The sequence below is a fragment of the Phocoena sinus genome, chromosome 10 (assembly GCF_008692025.1).
Source record: "Phocoena sinus isolate mPhoSin1 chromosome 10, mPhoSin1.pri, whole genome shotgun sequence".
Lineage (NCBI taxonomy): Eukaryota > Metazoa > Chordata > Mammalia > Artiodactyla > Phocoenidae > Phocoena > Phocoena sinus.
In genome coordinates, this window is record NC_045772.1 from 43,595,902 (window position 1) to 43,614,233 (window position 18,332).

An 18,332-nucleotide genomic window follows, 5' to 3' on the forward strand; every position below is an offset into this window, starting at 1 on the left:
CTTCAGTCTCGATGCCTCCTCTTCCTAGATTTGCTTTTTTAGACAAGACTCTGCCTTAAGTTGATATAATATAAATGGTAACATAGCTCAAATTTTTTTTTTTCATGTTCATACCTCATGACAATCTGAACATTATAGAAGAAACCTACAGTTAAATATGGGTGGCTACCAAATTTCTGTCAGTGTGGACTGCACCTTTTATTTATGGTTGTAAATCTTGATCTAATATGTGAAGATCTCTAGGATGGTAAAAAATATCTGGAGCCATTGTCTACATTTATTTTTTTTTCAGCCTGTTGCCCTTTAACATTCTTTTGCAAGGATTTTTATGCTCTTTTCACAGGTATAGTGTCTTACACAAAAGAGTCAAATTATTTTCCAACATAAATCAAAACTTTTTACCTATATAAGCTGAAAACAGAACTTGAAACATATCATCAGTGCAACTCTAATGAATGTTCCCTACACATGTCTTCTTACACTTGAGAAACATGCCAAGTGAAATCTTCAAATATATGTTTATACTTTTTCTACTACAGGGATTGATACATTTAGATTTGGATTGAAATATATTATGTTTAGATCACTCTGTGTTTCTTCTTTTATTTCTTTTTTTTTTTTTCTCTACAGTTTATTGCTTTTGCTTCTTTATTCTTCATCCTGGTTTCAATCACAACTTTTTGCCTGGAGACACATGAAGCTTTCAATATTGTTAAAAACAAGACAGAACCAGTCATCAATGGCACAAGTGTCGTTCTACAGTATGAAATCGAAACAGATCCTGCCTTGACGTATGTAGAAGGAGTGTGCGTGGTATGGTTTACTTTTGAATTTTTAGTCCGTATTGTTTTTTCCCCCAATAAACTTGAATTCATCAAAAACCTCTTGAATATCATTGACTTTGTGGCCATCCTACCCTTCTACTTAGAGGTGGGACTCAGTGGGCTGTCATCCAAAGCTGCTAAAGATGTACTTGGCTTCCTCAGGGTGGTCAGGTTTGTCAGAATCCTGAGAATCTTCAAGCTCACCCGCCATTTTGTAGGTCTGAGGGTGCTTGGACACACGCTTCGAGCAAGTACTAATGAATTTTTGCTGCTGATCATCTTCCTGGCTCTAGGAGTTTTGATATTTGCTACTATGATCTACTATGCGGAGAGAGTAGGAGCTCAACCCAATGACCCTTCAGCTAGTGAGCACACGCAGTTCAAAAACATTCCTATTGGGTTCTGGTGGGCTGTAGTGACAATGACTACCTTGGGCTATGGAGATATGTACCCCCAAACGTGGTCAGGGATGCTTGTGGGAGCCCTGTGTGCTCTGGCTGGAGTACTGACAATAGCCATGCCGGTGCCTGTCATTGTCAACAATTTTGGAATGTACTACTCCTTGGCAATGGCGAAGCAGAAACTTCCAAGAAAAAGAAAGAAGCACATCCCTCCTGCCCCTCAGGCAACCTCGCCTACATTTTGCAAGACAGAATTAAATATGGCCTGTAATAGCACACAGGGTGACCCATGTCTGGGCAAAGACAATCGGCTTCCGGAACATAACAGATCAGGTAAGGCACGATTTCAAATGCATGCCATTAAATACTTTATAGACCAGTATGTCCCTGAAATAGAAGGCAAGCATTCTCATTTTCTGCAAATTTTCATGAGTTTTCCATTCTACCTTCACAAAAAATTTGTTTGTGTCAGGCTTGTAGATAGCTAGATTATAGCTTTTCTAAATGAATCCTAAGTAGAAGTCTGCACAGCTGACTATAGAGCTCTCCTGCTTTAGTGGGAATGCCCTTTGCTGATGGTACCAATATTTTCTTTTGCCTGTTTGTTGCTTTTGTGCCAATGTTTCTTTGTTTCCCTGCACGATGTGACGGTACGATACTGGACATTTTCCATCCTTCATTCTCAAAATGTTGATCTCCATATCATTTGGCTTGGCGTGTTTGTCTCAGTTTTATCTCTGCCACATGGGGCCATGCATTTTAACCTAATTCACAAGAAGAAGATATGTAAGAAGAATGGACGTTTACATTTCAAAGGCCTAAACACCAAAGAGGTGATATGTAAGATGTCCCTTTTCAAAGTAAATAGCTTCCTCAGTAATATTACTGAGGGTTCATTAAGTTTTCATTAATCTTAAATTAGGATATTTCAACATAATCCCTTTGGATTGGGTAAGGTGCTATGTAATATAATCAGCCCAACATTATTCAGGGGCTAGATGATCTGCTTTGGCTAATCAATGGCAAGGTTGAATTTCTCTGTGGATTTCCTTTTTTATGCACTCTGCATTGGGCTTTGTTCCCTCCCAGAACTCAGTTTTGGATGATTTACTGCTTGAATTGCTACTCCTCTCTATTGTCATAAATAATCTAGGGTTGATTGTAAGCTGACATTCAGTTTGCCAAAGTGATAGTCAATAGTGTCATCTCTAGTCTATTATGTCTACTACAGATGAAATATTTTGTAGTTTACACAATTTAGATTTTGTCCACTATGAAAAGTTAAGGTATATGCATTCCCTATAACTTAGATAGGTTTGACCTTTTTCTTGTAGAAAAATGACTTACTAGAATCCCATGTGAATAATTTTGCGTTATTTAGAAATAACACCAATTAAACAAAGCAAGCAAGCAAACAAACAAAAGAAAAGGCAAGTGACATTTTCACAGGTTCCCTCCTTAGCTTCCAAAAGTTATTATGGGGTACATGGAAAAAAAAAAAAAAACTGGCTGGAACTGAACTGCTTTTTCAAAGATTTTATTCGCAGTCCTTATGTTTATTTAGTACATTGTTTTGCAAATTCTGTCAACATGTATCTGAGAATTGTTATGCCAGGAATGTCTTTATGAAAGATGAAATTTAGCTGGTGTTACTGCTCTCATTAGACTGCTCTCACGTACTTGCGCAGAGCCCGTATGAAGGGCATGGAAATGAGGACACACTCTCAGCCTGGGCAAACATTGTTATTAGTTAGTATCTAGGCTGATAGGATGTGAAAGTCTTTGGCAAAAGCATATAGAAGTAAACAATTGTTTCAAGGGCATTTGAGAAGTTGATCTTTTTCCACTGGTATGCTCAAAAATATTATGTCACCTCAAAATAGAGAACCTGGACATGAAGTTTGTGAACTTCAGGATTATTTTCATTACAATTTATTGGGGAAAATTACTTTCAGAAAATAATAAAAGCATGCGTCTTAAAGCCCTGCAAAGACAAATATTTACTTAGGAGTTTTTCCTTCAGTAGGCTCCACTTTCAAAGATGTCTATTTGCATTAACTAGATAACATGTCAAAAATGGAAAGATATTAACTTGTGTGCTACTTCATTATCACACTTATTTTGAATTCACATTAATTTTGTAAAAGTTATTGTCCTATTAGATAAAATCCAAAATGAAGTTAAAATTTCCCAAAAAACATTTCTCTCCTTTTCAGTACATTTCCATTTTGCTCCACATAAATTTTTGTAATGAGTGATGAAAATTCTTTTTCTTATCATGATGTGATTATTGTGTTTTGTATATCGAGTGACTGTACTATGGACATTCGGCGTAAACTCTTTGTACTGTCTCATTTCCTCATCCATCACTGTCTGTCAATGGGCATGGTGCTGTGACCAGTGTTATCAGGTGACGACAGTACAGGAAGTGAGCCGCCATTATCACCCCCAGAAAGGCTCCCCATCAGACGCTCTAGTACCAGAGACAAACACAGAAGAGGGGAAACATGTTTCCTACTGACGACAGGTGATTACACGTGTGCTTCTGATGGAGGGATCAGGAAAGGTAGGCATGCATTTAATCAGATCCTAACAGGTGACTTAGCAATTAAATGCTGCAAATATATGGAGTGCTGTAAAATGCTCTTTCATCATTTTCTAGGAGCAACTGTGCAATCATGGTGCTCTTTTCCTCATCATATCTTCTCTCTTTATAAACATTTAAAAATACATATCATAACAGCCGACTTGATTGTCATATCTAAAAGGCATTTCACCCTTTTTTTTTTACATTTTGGTTTTTCATTTGTCTATGGGCAGAATTGTAATGAAGTATTTAAAAATTAAGTCACTCGTCTAATTAATACAATGGATTCAGCAGTCTTTAAAAGTTATCATTTTTCCTACAATGAATTAAACTCACTAATTGACACTATGCATATATTTGATAAGTAATTAATAATTTAAAACAATAATAAAGCTTTTGATAAGTAATTAATAATTTAAAACAATAATAAAGCTTTTTTCAAAGTAAAACATTAAACGTACTCTAGTTGTCTCTTATCCCGTATTTGGGCAACTTTTCCTAGTGGTTTACCTGAATGTCAGAAGGTTGCTAAGGTACAAGATCCTCAGCCATATAGAACAATATACCCAATCACAGGAAAGGCTACTTGTGTACTTACAAAATGTATTGATGGAATTTTTCTTCAGGGCAGTAATAATTCTAAGTTTATTATTTTTTTAATTGACACTGAACAGTGCGTGGCACATAGAAGATACTTAATAAATATTTGTTGAATGAATACATTGTATCGGACAGACATCTTTGTTAAGGAATATAACAGGATACTGAAGCTCCACTCCAGCACAGTTTCATTTCCCTAGATTGTGCCAGGTGTCTATGACTATTCCTTAGGTGCTAGTTTTTGTCTTTTGTCTTTGTTTTTGTTTTAGTAAATTTTACGAACCAACAGTTGGACCCTTTTCTTCTCCTTAAGAAATAGTTTTGTGACACTTATAACGCACCATTGTCAAAGTGCTGGTATGCTCTTAGATTACCTCCTACTTTGAGAATTCCAGTGGCTTTAGTGTCATGGTTATTTTTCTCTGTTTATTGACAGAATAGAGAAAGAACTATTAATTTCTTATGAAGAAATAATAATTTCTGATGCAGTTGACTGAATTTGAATGAAAAGCCACTCCAAAACTTTCACGTTAGTGCAAGTACATTTTTTAAATATTGTGCTTATTTGCTATTCATTGCAGTTTCTCCCTATTGAATACTTTACCATTTTAAGCCTAAAATATTTATTTTGTGATGACTACTTTCTTTGAAATAGCTCATTACCCATGTTGTGCTTCTCTTTCATTTCTTCTGAGCACTTTACATTGTTCTTTCTGTCTCCACACCTGTGAGTCGTGAAAGAGAAGACAAAGGACTCTTCTTTTGTTTCTTTAATATGTAATATTTTAAATCCTTCTTCATTCTAAGAACTTTCAATCTCTACATCTATCCCTTGCACCAAAATGTATTTCAATCATCTTAATAGATTTATTTGATTTTTTGCTATTTTACATTTAAATATCATGTTACAACAATTTTTAAATATTTTATAAAGATAGTTAATATTCTGTCATAGTATTTGAGCAAAATATATGTACATATATTAAATAATATCTAACTAATAATATAGAACATAGTATTTTAAGTGTATTGTAATCTTAAATCACTATACATGTATATACATATATACTTATACATGTATTTATGTATTTTTATGTAATATGTGGTTAGATTTATGTGCATTTTGAGCATCATTCAATAAAGTATCACATGCAATATTTATACTAGGGTTACATGTTTAAGGATCTAGATAGAATTTTTTTTTCTAGGTTAGAAAATATTTTGAATTTTAAACTGTCAAAGGGGATCACATTTGAAAAAAGACTGCAAATTATAAAGCACTATATAAATATAGTTTTTCCATAAAATAGCAAACTTTCATGAGCAAAGCAATTCATAAGATATTCAGTTTATATGAGAAAACTATACATTCAATCTTATTTCACAAATACAAATTCTATCAGTGAGAACATCTTTGAAAACTCATCTATGAGTTTTTTATTCTTTGTCATTTCTCACCATAATCAACTTTGTTTTCATTCTTGCCCAATTCTTTTGCAGATTTGTGTTCTTTTCCTAGGTCTGATAACATTTCTGGCTAATTTCACTTAATCTTCTCAGTGTCTTATTTTGTCATGTCTATTAGAAATCCATTCATTTCTTCTCCTTTTTCCTTTATGTAGATTAGAGATGTCTCCTATTACTCCTACTCAGATATTTATTTCCTATATGATTTCTTCCTTGCCTTTCAAATTGGTTTCTACCTTAGCCTGATTTTAGAGTTATGAAAATTCTCCCCTATGTACATGAGATAAATGACTGGATTCCCATTGTATTATTTTTCTATCAACAAATGTAAATGTAGTTGGGCATACATTAAGAAAACATGTGGATTCCCTAAAAGAGTAAGCTCCCAAAACTTAGAACCTGTGTTTTCATTTATATAGTAGTTTTATGAAACCATTTTACATGAACACAAACATACCCATTGATAGTACATGAATAGGAAGTTTCAATACTGTCCTAAACTAATATGTGCTCTTAAAAGCTGTATAAAGTGTATACCATGTATTGGGTTCAACATTGTTTATTCTCATGAATTATATTTTTAGTCATTCCATTCAGTAGAAGTTTGATAAGGCAAAATTTTATCAAATTTTCTGTTCATAAATGAACCTCCAGAATAAAGGAACAATATATTTATATGAATAACTTATAATTTTACTAATTAAATACTTGTTACTAAATTATAAGGGAAGCCTTCTCAAATGGACATTGAAATCATAGTTATTAAAAATAAAAGACCTATAAATAATATTTATGTTAATAACTATAATTCAGAAAAGTAAACATTGAGAATGGCAACCAAGATTTACATGTAACTAGCATGATTAATGTAAATTGTCAAACAGATTTTTTACCTTTTTGGAAGTCTTATAGAGAACATGGTGACAGTGAGGACAAAAGGTACATTTTTATAAGGATGAATTTTAGTTATTAACAACCTCTTTGTTTCATACATATTCACTAGTTCGCTTTTAATCAAAACCAATCAATGTTTATAGTCTAGTTTACATTTTTCGGTTACACTAAAAATCCAAGTCAACTTGTATAAATTATTCTTTCTACAATTTCCAGTGATATTTCCAATCGCATTACAGAAGAGTAGTGATAACTAGCCCTCCAGGCACGTGAAGATCCCTATGTAAGAAAAAATGACTTGCAATTCCTTTTTAATTATTTAAGACATTCTCCCATTAACTACTCCATTAGCTACCAAAGGAGAATGAAATATATACCTCCTCCCATGCTTTATAGCTCAAAATACTAACAAAATATATAGGCAGATAATTTCCTCATTAGCAGAAATTATGTCCTAGAGAACTTCATTGTAGTTAATGGAGGACATAAATTTCCATCTACAAAATATCAAAGAAGACATCTAATCTGCTGAAAGTTTGTGGGTGTATATGTAGGGAGAGGTTCCTATTATTCCAATCTTACCCCGCAGTAGAGCTATTTAGTTTTCCTATCTACAACACTTTTTTCAGTGGAGCTGTCAGAACATTTATTTGCTAAGCTGTATAATATAACAACTTTTTCAGTTAATATTTGCCTGGCTTTTAAGACAATTTTACTTCTAACTTTATACTAGGTACTCCCTTCCTCATTTACCTGCCTCTAATCTTTTCTAATAAAAAGTACTGCAATATATGAATCCTTCCAAAGGTGACCTTGATGGGGTGTTGCTTGAGTAGCTAAGGCAAATCAATAGGTTAGAGCTTGTGGGAAGTATCTTTCATTCTGTAAATTCATGATGATCATGAACAAAAGATTAGAATGCACGATAATAGAAAGAAAAGGTGGATTAAGATCAAATTGTTCTCAATTCCTGGCAGGGGAGAGTCAGCTGAAAATATATAATCAAAATCAGACTTTAATTTACTAAAATTGTGACTCAATTTATATTCATTTCTTTTCTTTTTTTTTTTTTTACTTTTTTTTTTTAAATACAAGGGAGGCATTCATTCTACATCATCTAGATAATGGCATTAAAAACCATTATTTAGGAATCATCCTTTTAACCCCATAAGGCTGGAAGATTAAATATGCTGGAAAAGAGTTGTCCACTTAAAGTTAAGCATGCTTTATTAGCTTAGTAATAATAAAAAGTGAAAAGAGAAAAAATAGCTCATTTTTTTTAAGGAACATATTCTGAAATTTTAAAATATTTGCCAAATTTATATCTTACTTAAGTTGCTTTGCCTAATTCTTAAAAGCTTTCTGATATTGTGTATGCCAAAATTACATCAATACAGACTGTAATGTGCGAACGAATAGATTTTGAAGTATTGCAACAGTAATTTGTGATAGCTGGTTTAATCTTTTGGAAGTGACAACTACAGTGAGCTTCATTTTTTTTTTTTTTAGAGTTGTAAATTGTCTCAATATTGAATTCTTTGTAAACAAGTTCTTTGAGCTCAAAAATAGCACTTTTGATTACCCTGCATGATATTGTTTGTCTTTGTCTATTTTCTGGTTGAATTCAACTGATGTCTGTGCATTTTTTCATAAAAGGATATGAAAAATCCCGAAGCTTAAACAACATAGCGGGCTTGGCAGGCAATGCTCTGAGGCTCTCTCCAGTAACATCACCCTACAACTCTCCTTGTCCTCTGAGGCGCTCTCGATCTCCCATCCCATCTATCTTGTAAACCAAACTGCATCAGTCGGCTTAATTGTCTTAATTCAAGTACTGTTTACCCCATAATGGAAATAATTAAACATAGACTTACTCCAAGCTCCATTAATACAGTACCAATCCTGCATGATACTACTATCTGAAGTCAGAAATGCCATTTGGGTAGCCAACAAATCTTATCCTGGCTTTAAATGAATCTTATCCTGGTAGTGCTACTACTTCTCCATATTAATTGCCCTGATCTCCTTTTGCAATAAAATGACAGATAGCATCAGATATTGGCCAGTACCCTAATACATAAACATATCTTCAGGGAGATATATTTAAACCAGTGTGCTTCCAAATGCCAACCACTTCATGAGAACTTCATTTCTTGTGACTCTCTAAACCATTCTGAAGATGTCTGGGATTCTATTTTGATTGCTCACAACATGACTTTGGTCAGCTCATTTGCATGGACCATCTTGTCTCTATCACCTGAAAGCAATGTCACAAAGTTCGGGGACCATGGATGGCTCGGGATATGTGTACTTGCATCGAACCATCCTGCTGATGTGAAAGCACTGGTCGACTGTTCTGCATGTTGAATTGTGGGGCATGGAGGGCGAGTTTCTCCCTGACATTTTTTTTTTTCCTTATTCTTTGAAAAAAATATTTGTCTTAAAAGATTTAATTTCTTGATTGATTTACTTTTGTTCCAAAATGCTGTATTGGAGTTCTGAATATCTCTGGTTGTTTGCACACAGATAACTGCAAAGAGGTTGTCATTACTGGTTACACGCAAGCTGAGGCCAGATCTCTTACTTAATGGCTTGGGGAAGGCACAAAACATGAGAGAAAGGTAACTGCCAGCCAGGCTTGCATTGTTTAGATAGGAATTGCTGCTTGGTACTAGAGTCATATATTTTTTTTAAATCCCAGAATTTGTCATCATTTTCAGAGGCAGAGTGCCAAATATCATTCAAAGCTCTTGTCATTTTTACCCCCTTCCTTTATTTTAATTATTAATTTTTTTGCAAACAACAAGGAGCATTGTTGTTCACAGGAAGCTTTCTTGACCAGCCTTAAATTTCTGACTCACAGGATTAATCAGATTTTCAGGCAGTATTTAATCAGGTGCTTTGTCCTGTATGTTGTTCTGTCCGTTTGTCTTAGCTCCCTGTCTTAAGTGTATATGCCATCCGTCTCCATGAAGCACAGAAATGCCTTGATAAGGTGTTCATGATTTTAGTACTGGGTCTTCTCCCCTGCCCCTTGCCTTCTTTGGTTACTTGGAACAAGCCTCTCTGCTTGTTCACTCCGATGAAACCCCCAGGGTGTCTTATTCAGTCCAAGTGGAAGAAATTCTGTTTACACATCCCTACAAATGCAATAGCAGTAGTGTGTCTGGTGTACTGGGCATGAGAGGGAGGAAAAATGTCATACTATAAATTGAGAGATAAACAATATTTCAGAGGCATTTAGGATCCTAGAGACTGCTAATTCCTAATGCTCATGTTTATTTTCAGTTAGGAAGATAATTGTCACTTTTATGATTGGCCACATAACAAGTACTACTTTATATTCCTAAGTCCTAGAGCATGACCTGCATGTCAAAGACCTTGTACAGCAATGTATTTACTCAGACATAAACATCTGATATTTAGAGATTCAGTGATGCTTTTGATAACACCACACATAAAAAGTTATAATTACACACAGCTTTATAGTAAAGAAATTAATATACTGTCTGGTGCTGCTGTTATTGACTGCAGTGTTGTACAGAATTTATCATGGATTTTTGACTGCTGAAAAAGGGACTGTGGAATTTAGCCATACCAAGGACTGTACTGGAAACAGATTTCTGCTGCTGAATGTGCCCTGATGTGACCAGGTTGCACTTGGAAGAGATCCTCCCGTCTTCATGAGGCATTAAAAGTTCGTAAAAGAACTGTGGATGGAACTCATTTGGTGCTCCCCGTATGAGTGGTCTGCTTGTGGACTGGCCAGCGTCCATGAAACAACTGTAAATACCAGCGTGTGTGCATGGATCAACAGCTTTGGCCATCTCACATCAAAGGAAGCCAGATTCATGATCAACATCTCTGGAGCTTCAAGTAAGGCCCATACCTCTGTGAATTACCACCTCATGGAGTTGCAGTAGATTGTGCTGTGAATCATAAAAGCAGTGATATTGGTGTAGTATAGGTCTGTCTTAATTTCCCTTATTTCTCCTTTGTTGGTTGGATCCACAAACACTAACTGTATCATTTTTTTAATAAACCACTTATATGATCAGCTTGTCAGATTACGTTGTGAAATTTTCAGTGCCTATTTATCAAAACTGACCTATTTTGAATCCCACATTTGTTTAAGTTCTGAAAAATTGTTTGACTTAAAAAACTCACTAATATTACTTATAGTTTAAGTGTTTTGTCATTGTTACCTCAATTATTAATATTACAAAAAATAAAATTCTGGCAATGAGATTATTTTTTTATTAAATGATCAAGGAAAAATGTCAGTATATAGTAGAATATTAATTGAATTATATCCTAAAATGTATATTTTGCATAAAAGAGATATTCTTCAATCAATTACTTTTTTGTGTTTTGTGACAAATTAAGCTTGTACTTGTCTTTAAAACTGTTGTAGTTGAAACTGTATAAGAATTCTTCATCTTGCTTAATCAGTATTTCCAGAATCTATTAGTTCCCCTGGGATTCTGAATATAACATATAACCTAATTATGAACCTCTGTATCGTGGACCTTTTGTGAACATCTCAAGGTGCATGCACATCCTTGTTGATAACTGATGGAAATGTAAATAACTGAAATGAAGAATAAAAGGCAAATAAGCTGGGGATAAACTTGAATCCTATCTGATTAAATTCTTCATATTCTTTTCTTGGCTCTTCTCTTTGTTTTGGAGTTTTCAACAGGCTTTACTATTTTTATGCATCATGATACCAAACCTAATACTCATACATTATAAAAAATTTGAGATGAAAGGATTTATAAACATACATAGCTCACATTTTCATTTAAGTCTTAGGCATGTAGCCAGTGTCTTCCTTTTCTAAGTGCTTTTTTCTCTTATGATTCAGAAGTGGTAAAATTATGAATTATTATGGTATTTGATTTTTATATGGCATTTTATGACTAATACTGAATTTTAACTTGCACTTTCCAACTTAATTATCACAGAGATTCTGGAGGTAAATATTTTTTGATTTCATTTTATTGGTGGTGAAGTGAAGGATCACAGAGCCAAAACTGTGTCACAGATAATTTCCCCTGTCATAGTTTCTTATGGTTTAAATATTTACTGAGCCTCTTGTTGTAAATACTTATCTTCCAAAGATGGCTTCTGTCTCACTTTTGGATAATGGACCACTGTTTCAGCAGTGCACCACACGTAGCTGACATTCCATTTGTATTGGGGGGTTATGTGTAAATTTATCCTGTAAATTCTATGATGCCAACAGGATTAGAGGAAAAGGTAAAATGGAAAAGAGAAATAAGGTTGGGTAATCCAACACTTTCCCATAATGCATCAACAGAATCTTTTCTAGGTCTAAAAGTGCTCAGTGTTGATTATTAAGAGACTATTAAGAAACTGAGATTCAGAAAAGGAAATCTGTCTAAATATAATTACTGATAAAAAGTTTTTAATGATTGTGTCAGGATGTAGGACTTACTGTAAAAAGGGAAAATATGTAGGATGGGGAAAGAATACATTTTAATAGATAATTGACATCAAATTTTGATTAAAAAATCAAGGTTAAATAGCCATGAATGAAAAGTGAAGATATTCATTTTATCTTTGAAATAAATCACAAGACAGATGAATTGAATAGCAACAGTGAACTTAACTTGGAAAGAGACAATGAATGTATTAAAAGGCTATAGTACCAAGCAGGGACTTTGGAGGATTTATAACATGCTTGAAGACATTTAGAGCTAAATGAATCTGTTAAAAAATTGAAATCCTTAGCAGTTTATGATGATTAAAATATGTGGTTTAAAATTTTCCTGACTGAAAAAAATTGTCATCCTTCCTTCCAATTTCCCCTGCCAAAATTTAATGAATTGTTTAAATACTTGGACACTATTAAACTATAGATTTATACAAATTTTCTCTAACATGGTTGCTGTGTCATTAATATTCATCTTAAATTTTGTTACTTCCTGTTCTCCCCTAAAATAATTGTTTTCATTATTGTCTAAAAATTAAATAATTTAATTGAATTAGTATTACATGATTTCTTTTTTTACTTATCAAACCGTCATGTCAAAGTGACAGATCACTGAATATGCATTTTGAACATTAAAATGTTCAAAGACTATGGATCTTCCTTTGAGGATCCCAGGTACCTAGCACTCAATTTTTAAGAAATGAACTATATTTTAGAGCAGTTTTAGATTCACAGCAAAATTAAGCAAAAAGTACAGAGTTCCCATTTATCCCCTGCCCCCCACCACGCACAACATCCCCGACTATCTGCATCCTACACCAGTTATATTTGTTACAAGTGATGAACCTGCATTGATGCATCATTATCCAAAGTCCATAGTTTACATTAGAGTTCATTCTTTTTTTTTTTTCGGTACGTAGGCCTCTCACTGTTGTGGCCTCTCCCGTTGCGGAGCACAGGCTCCGGACGCGCAGGCTCAGCCCATGGCTCAAGGGCCCAGCCGCTCTGCGGCATGTGGGATCTACCCAGACCGGGGCACGAACCCGTATCCCCTGTGTCGGCAGGCGTACTCTCAACCACTGCGCCACCAGGGAAGCCCAAGAGTTCATTCCTGGTGTTGTACAGTCTATGGAACTTGATAAATGTCTAATGACAGGAATCAATTATTGAAGAATAATTTCACTGCCCTAGAAATCCTCTGTGCTCTAACTATTTACCCCTCCCCTCATCTTGGCAACCACTAATCTTTTTATTGTCTTCCTGGTTTTGTCTTTTCTAGATGTCACACAGTTATAATCATATAGGATGTAGTCTTAGATTGGCTTCTTTCTCTCAGTGGTACGCACTTAAGGTTGCTCCATGTTTTTTCATGGCCTGATAGCTTATTTCTTTTTAGTGCTGAATAATATTCCATTGTCTGGATGTACCATAGTTTATCCAGTCACCTACTGAAGTTGCTGGGTTGCTTCCAAGTTTTGGCAATTATGAATAAAGCTGTTACAAACATTTGTGTTCAGGTTTTGTGTGGGCATATGTTTTCAATTCATCTGGGTAAATACCAAGGTGCACAGCTGCTGGTATTTACACTCATTTTTTTTTTTATTTGGTCCTGACATATTTACCAGAACTACTTTTCTCCTAATTCATCTTCTTACTGTCAATCATGTGAACCACACAGGAGTTATTTATAAATCTGTCACTTCACTTCAAGCTGTAAATATGTTGATTGATTATCCACCAACAGATTTTTCTCTGTAAAAGTAATTTTTTTTTACAAAAAATAGTAAAAGCTCTTACAGAAATCAAAAAAGTTTAAAAAATTAACTATAATTCCATAATTTTCCACTCCACAAATCAAATGTTTTTGTTTTATCAATTTGCCTTTTTTCCCTTTTGTTATTTTCACTTTATAATACTAATGTGTGTGTGTGTGTGTGTGTGTGTGTGTGTGCGTGTGTATTTAACCTATCATTCAAGTCATGCTGCAATTTGGCCTACTACCTTTCTAGCCTCTGTTCATTCTCTCTCATGTACGGTGATCTAACTATGTGCATGTTCATGGAAACATCCCAGGGCAACACAGATGAGTAAGACATCATTCCTAGCATTGAAAACTTCATCTACTATGTTGATCTCTAATTCTGGCTCTGCATCAGAAAAACTGTTGGTGTCCTTTAAAAAAACTAATGCCAGCGCTCAACTCTAAACTTTGAAATTATATCTGGAGATGAGTCCTAGACATACACTGTTTTTAAGAAAGACTTAGCATATATATTATTAACAAATGTAACAGAGCAAACAAAAATTAGCATGAATTAAGCTATTATAGATTTTAGAAATATCATGCCCCTATTTACTATATAGCTAGTCTTTTACTAGCAGACCAACCAAGTACTTCATTAGGAAATTCTTTTTTTTTTTCGTAGTCCTTAAATGTGATTCCAAATTTGAGGAGCCGTTTTAAAAAATGTTTGTGCATGTATTATAAATCCATAGAGTTTAAATCTTCATTTCTCAGTATATTTCTTATAATAAAAAATGATATAAGGACATACCATGTAACTCAAGATCAAGTAACTTATTTTTGAGGGAAACTCAATTTTTTTGATTTTTGTTATAAATTTGATAAACACTTAGACTTTTGTCTATGAGCCAGGAAGTGTTGTTGTCACACCAGAATGATTAAAATTTCTTTGGCATTAGTGAAAAATTCACATTTATCTTAGGAGTGGTGAATAGTGACATGAAACAGCTAGCATATGAAAGGATTCTTAATGTAATTTGAAGGTGGTAGTTTCTGAAACCTTTGATTAAACCTTTCTTTAATCAATGGGCTCAGTGTTTTTATTTCCTTTTGAGATCTGTTAGCAATGAACTGAACTCTTATTTAAAACCAATTCTTTCTTAATGGCCAAGAGAAAGTATATTACTTAAAGATATGCCTAATTTTCTGATCAAAAATAAAACAAAACAAAACCTGTAATTTTATTGCAAAGGATTAAGCATGAAGGCAGTACCTAAGGACTGAATGTGTATTTCTTTATTTTTTTCTTTTTTTCCCTGAGAGCTCACATTTTACCAGTAATTTGGTCTCTCTGGAAACAAAGGGCACCAGTTTAAACACTCTACGATGATGTTTACTCCTGTTGCAGTAGCTGTTCCTTATCACACTGGGTGCTGGCAGGAAGATTAAAAAAATCATGGGAATTCTGGACAGATGGCTGATAGAGAGCATCAGAATCTAAGATAGTAATGATTAAAACACACATGTATATACCTCTGGATATTCAGAGACAAAGAAAAGCCAAAGATAGAGCAGCAAACGCTGAATATTGCCTGAAGCAAGGTCATTTAGTGTGAAATAAACAAAAGGACAAGTCAAAGGTAAAGGAATAATTATATAATTCTGCTTCATAAGCCATGTTAGAATAAATTCTGCACAAAAGGACCAGACATTCTTTTCACTGGAGACCTTGAAAGGTTTGCATTACATCACAGGGGCCTAGAGAAGAGACCATCAATTTTCACATTCCCTAACGAAGAATGAATTTAGACAATTTTCTCTCAGATGCTCTGTTTTTATTTGCTTCTTTCAGTTTTGACAAAGAAATATCCTTTCTTTACTTTTACATTAATGTTAAGATTAAATGTTTTCAGAACCAACCGATGACTGTCAAAATATAAAATACCACTAGCTTTATATTTGTTTTGATCTGTGTAAAATGTATTTGTACAAGTTTTTAAAAATTTATTATAAGAGCACCACATGACAGAGTACTACTGAGAACACACTGCCTTTGAATGTGAAACTCCTTAATGACACAAATGAGATTCCTAGGAAAAATATCATTATAAGGTTTATTTTCCAAAATTAAATTTCTTCAGGCTCAGATCTACCTACTTGTTTTTTAGAACTGATAATGGCATAACAACCATAACATTGAGTGTCAAAATATTAAGGGGAAATAAGATTATTTGCCTTTAATATCATCTTTTCTTGGCACCAAATGTTCTTGTATTGACATGCGGTGTGTTGGACCCGTGGAAAAAGGACACACAGAATTACTCCTTAGAAAGCATCTTCTGACCTAAGTGGTTCACTTGAGATCCATAGGCAGTAACTTCTACAGCCTCACACCATTGAATAATCCTTCATCCAACTAAACTAGGTTTAACTATGAGACTGTTTCATGACACGAATGTTATCTTTTGAATTGCCAACTGATGGTTATGACCAAGATGCCTTAACATTCCCCTCAAGTCCACAAAACATGTTTCTTCCTGGCCATCGGCCCCTGACAACCCTTTTCTCAGAGCATTTACTTTTGAAAACTTGCTAGTGTAAATTCTTTCTCTGCCCCTTGGAAGTGTAAGTCTTCTCCTAGCTCTTGCCAGTTCTACAACCCAGGAATATTTTTCTCAAGGGCCCGGGAGCCATTTCTCTGAAATGTAATAATCATGAAAGATAGCACCTCTAACTCCTAGTCTCTGTGGGAAGGTAGGAGCCTAACTTTCTTAAGCGCCAATTAGCAAACACAGATGGCCAAATCACATTAACCAAACTCCCCTCTAATGTCCTCTGGTACTTTTCACTAGCTCACCCCGGGGCTTAAAATCTCTACCACTTTTGTTTCAGTGTAGTTGAGTTCCATCTCTTTCCTTTATTGCAGTAGTCTTAAATAAAATCTTCCCTGCCTAACTAGTACCACGCAATTTGTCTTTAACAGTTCCTTGGTAGATATTATAAGCTGTGGTGAATCACAGAAAAAAAAAAAAAAAAAAACTTTGAGGACTTACATGGGTTGGGTAGGAGTGGGGAGGAATTCCAACCACTCTGTTAGTCACTTTAATTTTGAAATAAATCTTTAGAAGATTTTAATAATATCATAAATTAATTTGAAAATGAATAAAAATCAGCTCCTTTCCTTTTTTGAAACAGTTAAGTTTCCTTTTTTGAAAGGATTAAATTGAAAGGCAGCTGTAAGTAAACTGATAAGTTGCTGCCATTCATGTCTTTTCATTTTACTGCCAAAAATATGATAAAATGATCTAATTAGATCTGCTCTTTTTCTGGACACTGTCCCTTGGAGTCTCCCAGCAGGCATTCATCACTCTATCTCTACTGCTTGGCACACTACCAGGCTCACTGAAGAATCTCAATACATATTTATTAAATTGAACTGTTACGGGCTTCCCTGGTGGTGCAGTGGTTGAGAGTCCGCCTGCCGATGCAGGGGACACGGGTTCGTGCCCCGGTCCGGGAAGATCCCACATGCCGCGGAGCGGCTGGGCCCGTGAGCCATGGCCGCTGAGCCTGCGCGTCCGGAGCCTGTGCTCCGCAACGGGAGAGGCCACAACAGTGAGAGGCCCGCGTACTGCAAAAAAACAAACAAACAAAAAACATTGAACTGTTACTAAGACTCATTTTTCTGAAATTTGTATCTCACTATGTTCTTTCCTAGTTGTACCTCTATCAACATCAGAGTAAAATGCAAACTTTTAAGCTTGCCATTCAAGACATTTTATCATTTGGCTTCTTTTTACCTCTCTATAGTGAACAATTTATTCTTTTCTTTGGTTCCTTTGTTCAGTATCTCCAGGGCCTCACAGAGTCTCTAGGATATCGTAGACACAGTGTTCACCATTGTCCCTGGACCTCTTGCAGCCCTGCCTCACTTATTGGTCTGGACCTTCTTGGACACTAATAACTATCTGGATTAAACTTCAATTTGCCACAGATTCTATGGTTACTCTATTTTAAATCTCTTTTATATTTATCTAAACTTTTTCAACAGCAATGCCAGAATTAACTCCCAGGATCAGAAATTCACTTTACAGATCTCCTCTGGTGCCCTCTCCCCTTAATTAGCACAAGTAATTAAGTCCTATTGTGCTTTGTAGATAAACCTACTTAACCTATGGTAAATCAAATGGTATTTAGAGTCAAAGTAAATTTGAGGTGGAATCTTGTTCTCATCCTTTACTAGCTATATGATTTAGGACAAGTAATTTAAACTATAAATTTCATAGAAACTTGTAAACTTCTGAGAATAATATCTACAACATAATTTTGTCATGAATTTTGAATGAGAAAATGCATG

At 34.7% G+C, this 18,332-nt stretch overlaps 1 protein-coding gene across 4 annotated transcripts in view; it reads left to right on the top strand.

Moving 5' to 3' along the window:
- Window positions 1-11,438, top strand: part of KCNC2 (potassium voltage-gated channel subfamily C member 2) — a 208,981-nt gene extending 197,543 nt beyond the window's left edge. Inside the window, exons 3-6 of one of the 4 annotated variants that reach the window (XM_032645605.1) lie at window positions 631-1,558; window positions 3,627-3,791; window positions 9,300-9,394; window positions 10,308-11,438. In XM_032645605.1, coding sequence (XP_032501496.1) covers window positions 631-1,558; window positions 3,627-3,791; window positions 9,300-9,361 — 1,155 coding nt within the window. In that variant the 3' untranslated portion in view covers window positions 9,362-9,394; window positions 10,308-11,438. Of the gene's footprint in view, window positions 1-630; window positions 1,559-3,626; window positions 3,792-8,429; window positions 9,178-9,299; window positions 9,395-10,307 lie in introns of those variants that run through there. The other 3 variants (XM_032645604.1, XM_032645606.1, XM_032645603.1) reach the window with 3 other exon arrangements.
- The last annotated feature ends 6,894 nt before the right edge of the window (window positions 11,439-18,332 follow it).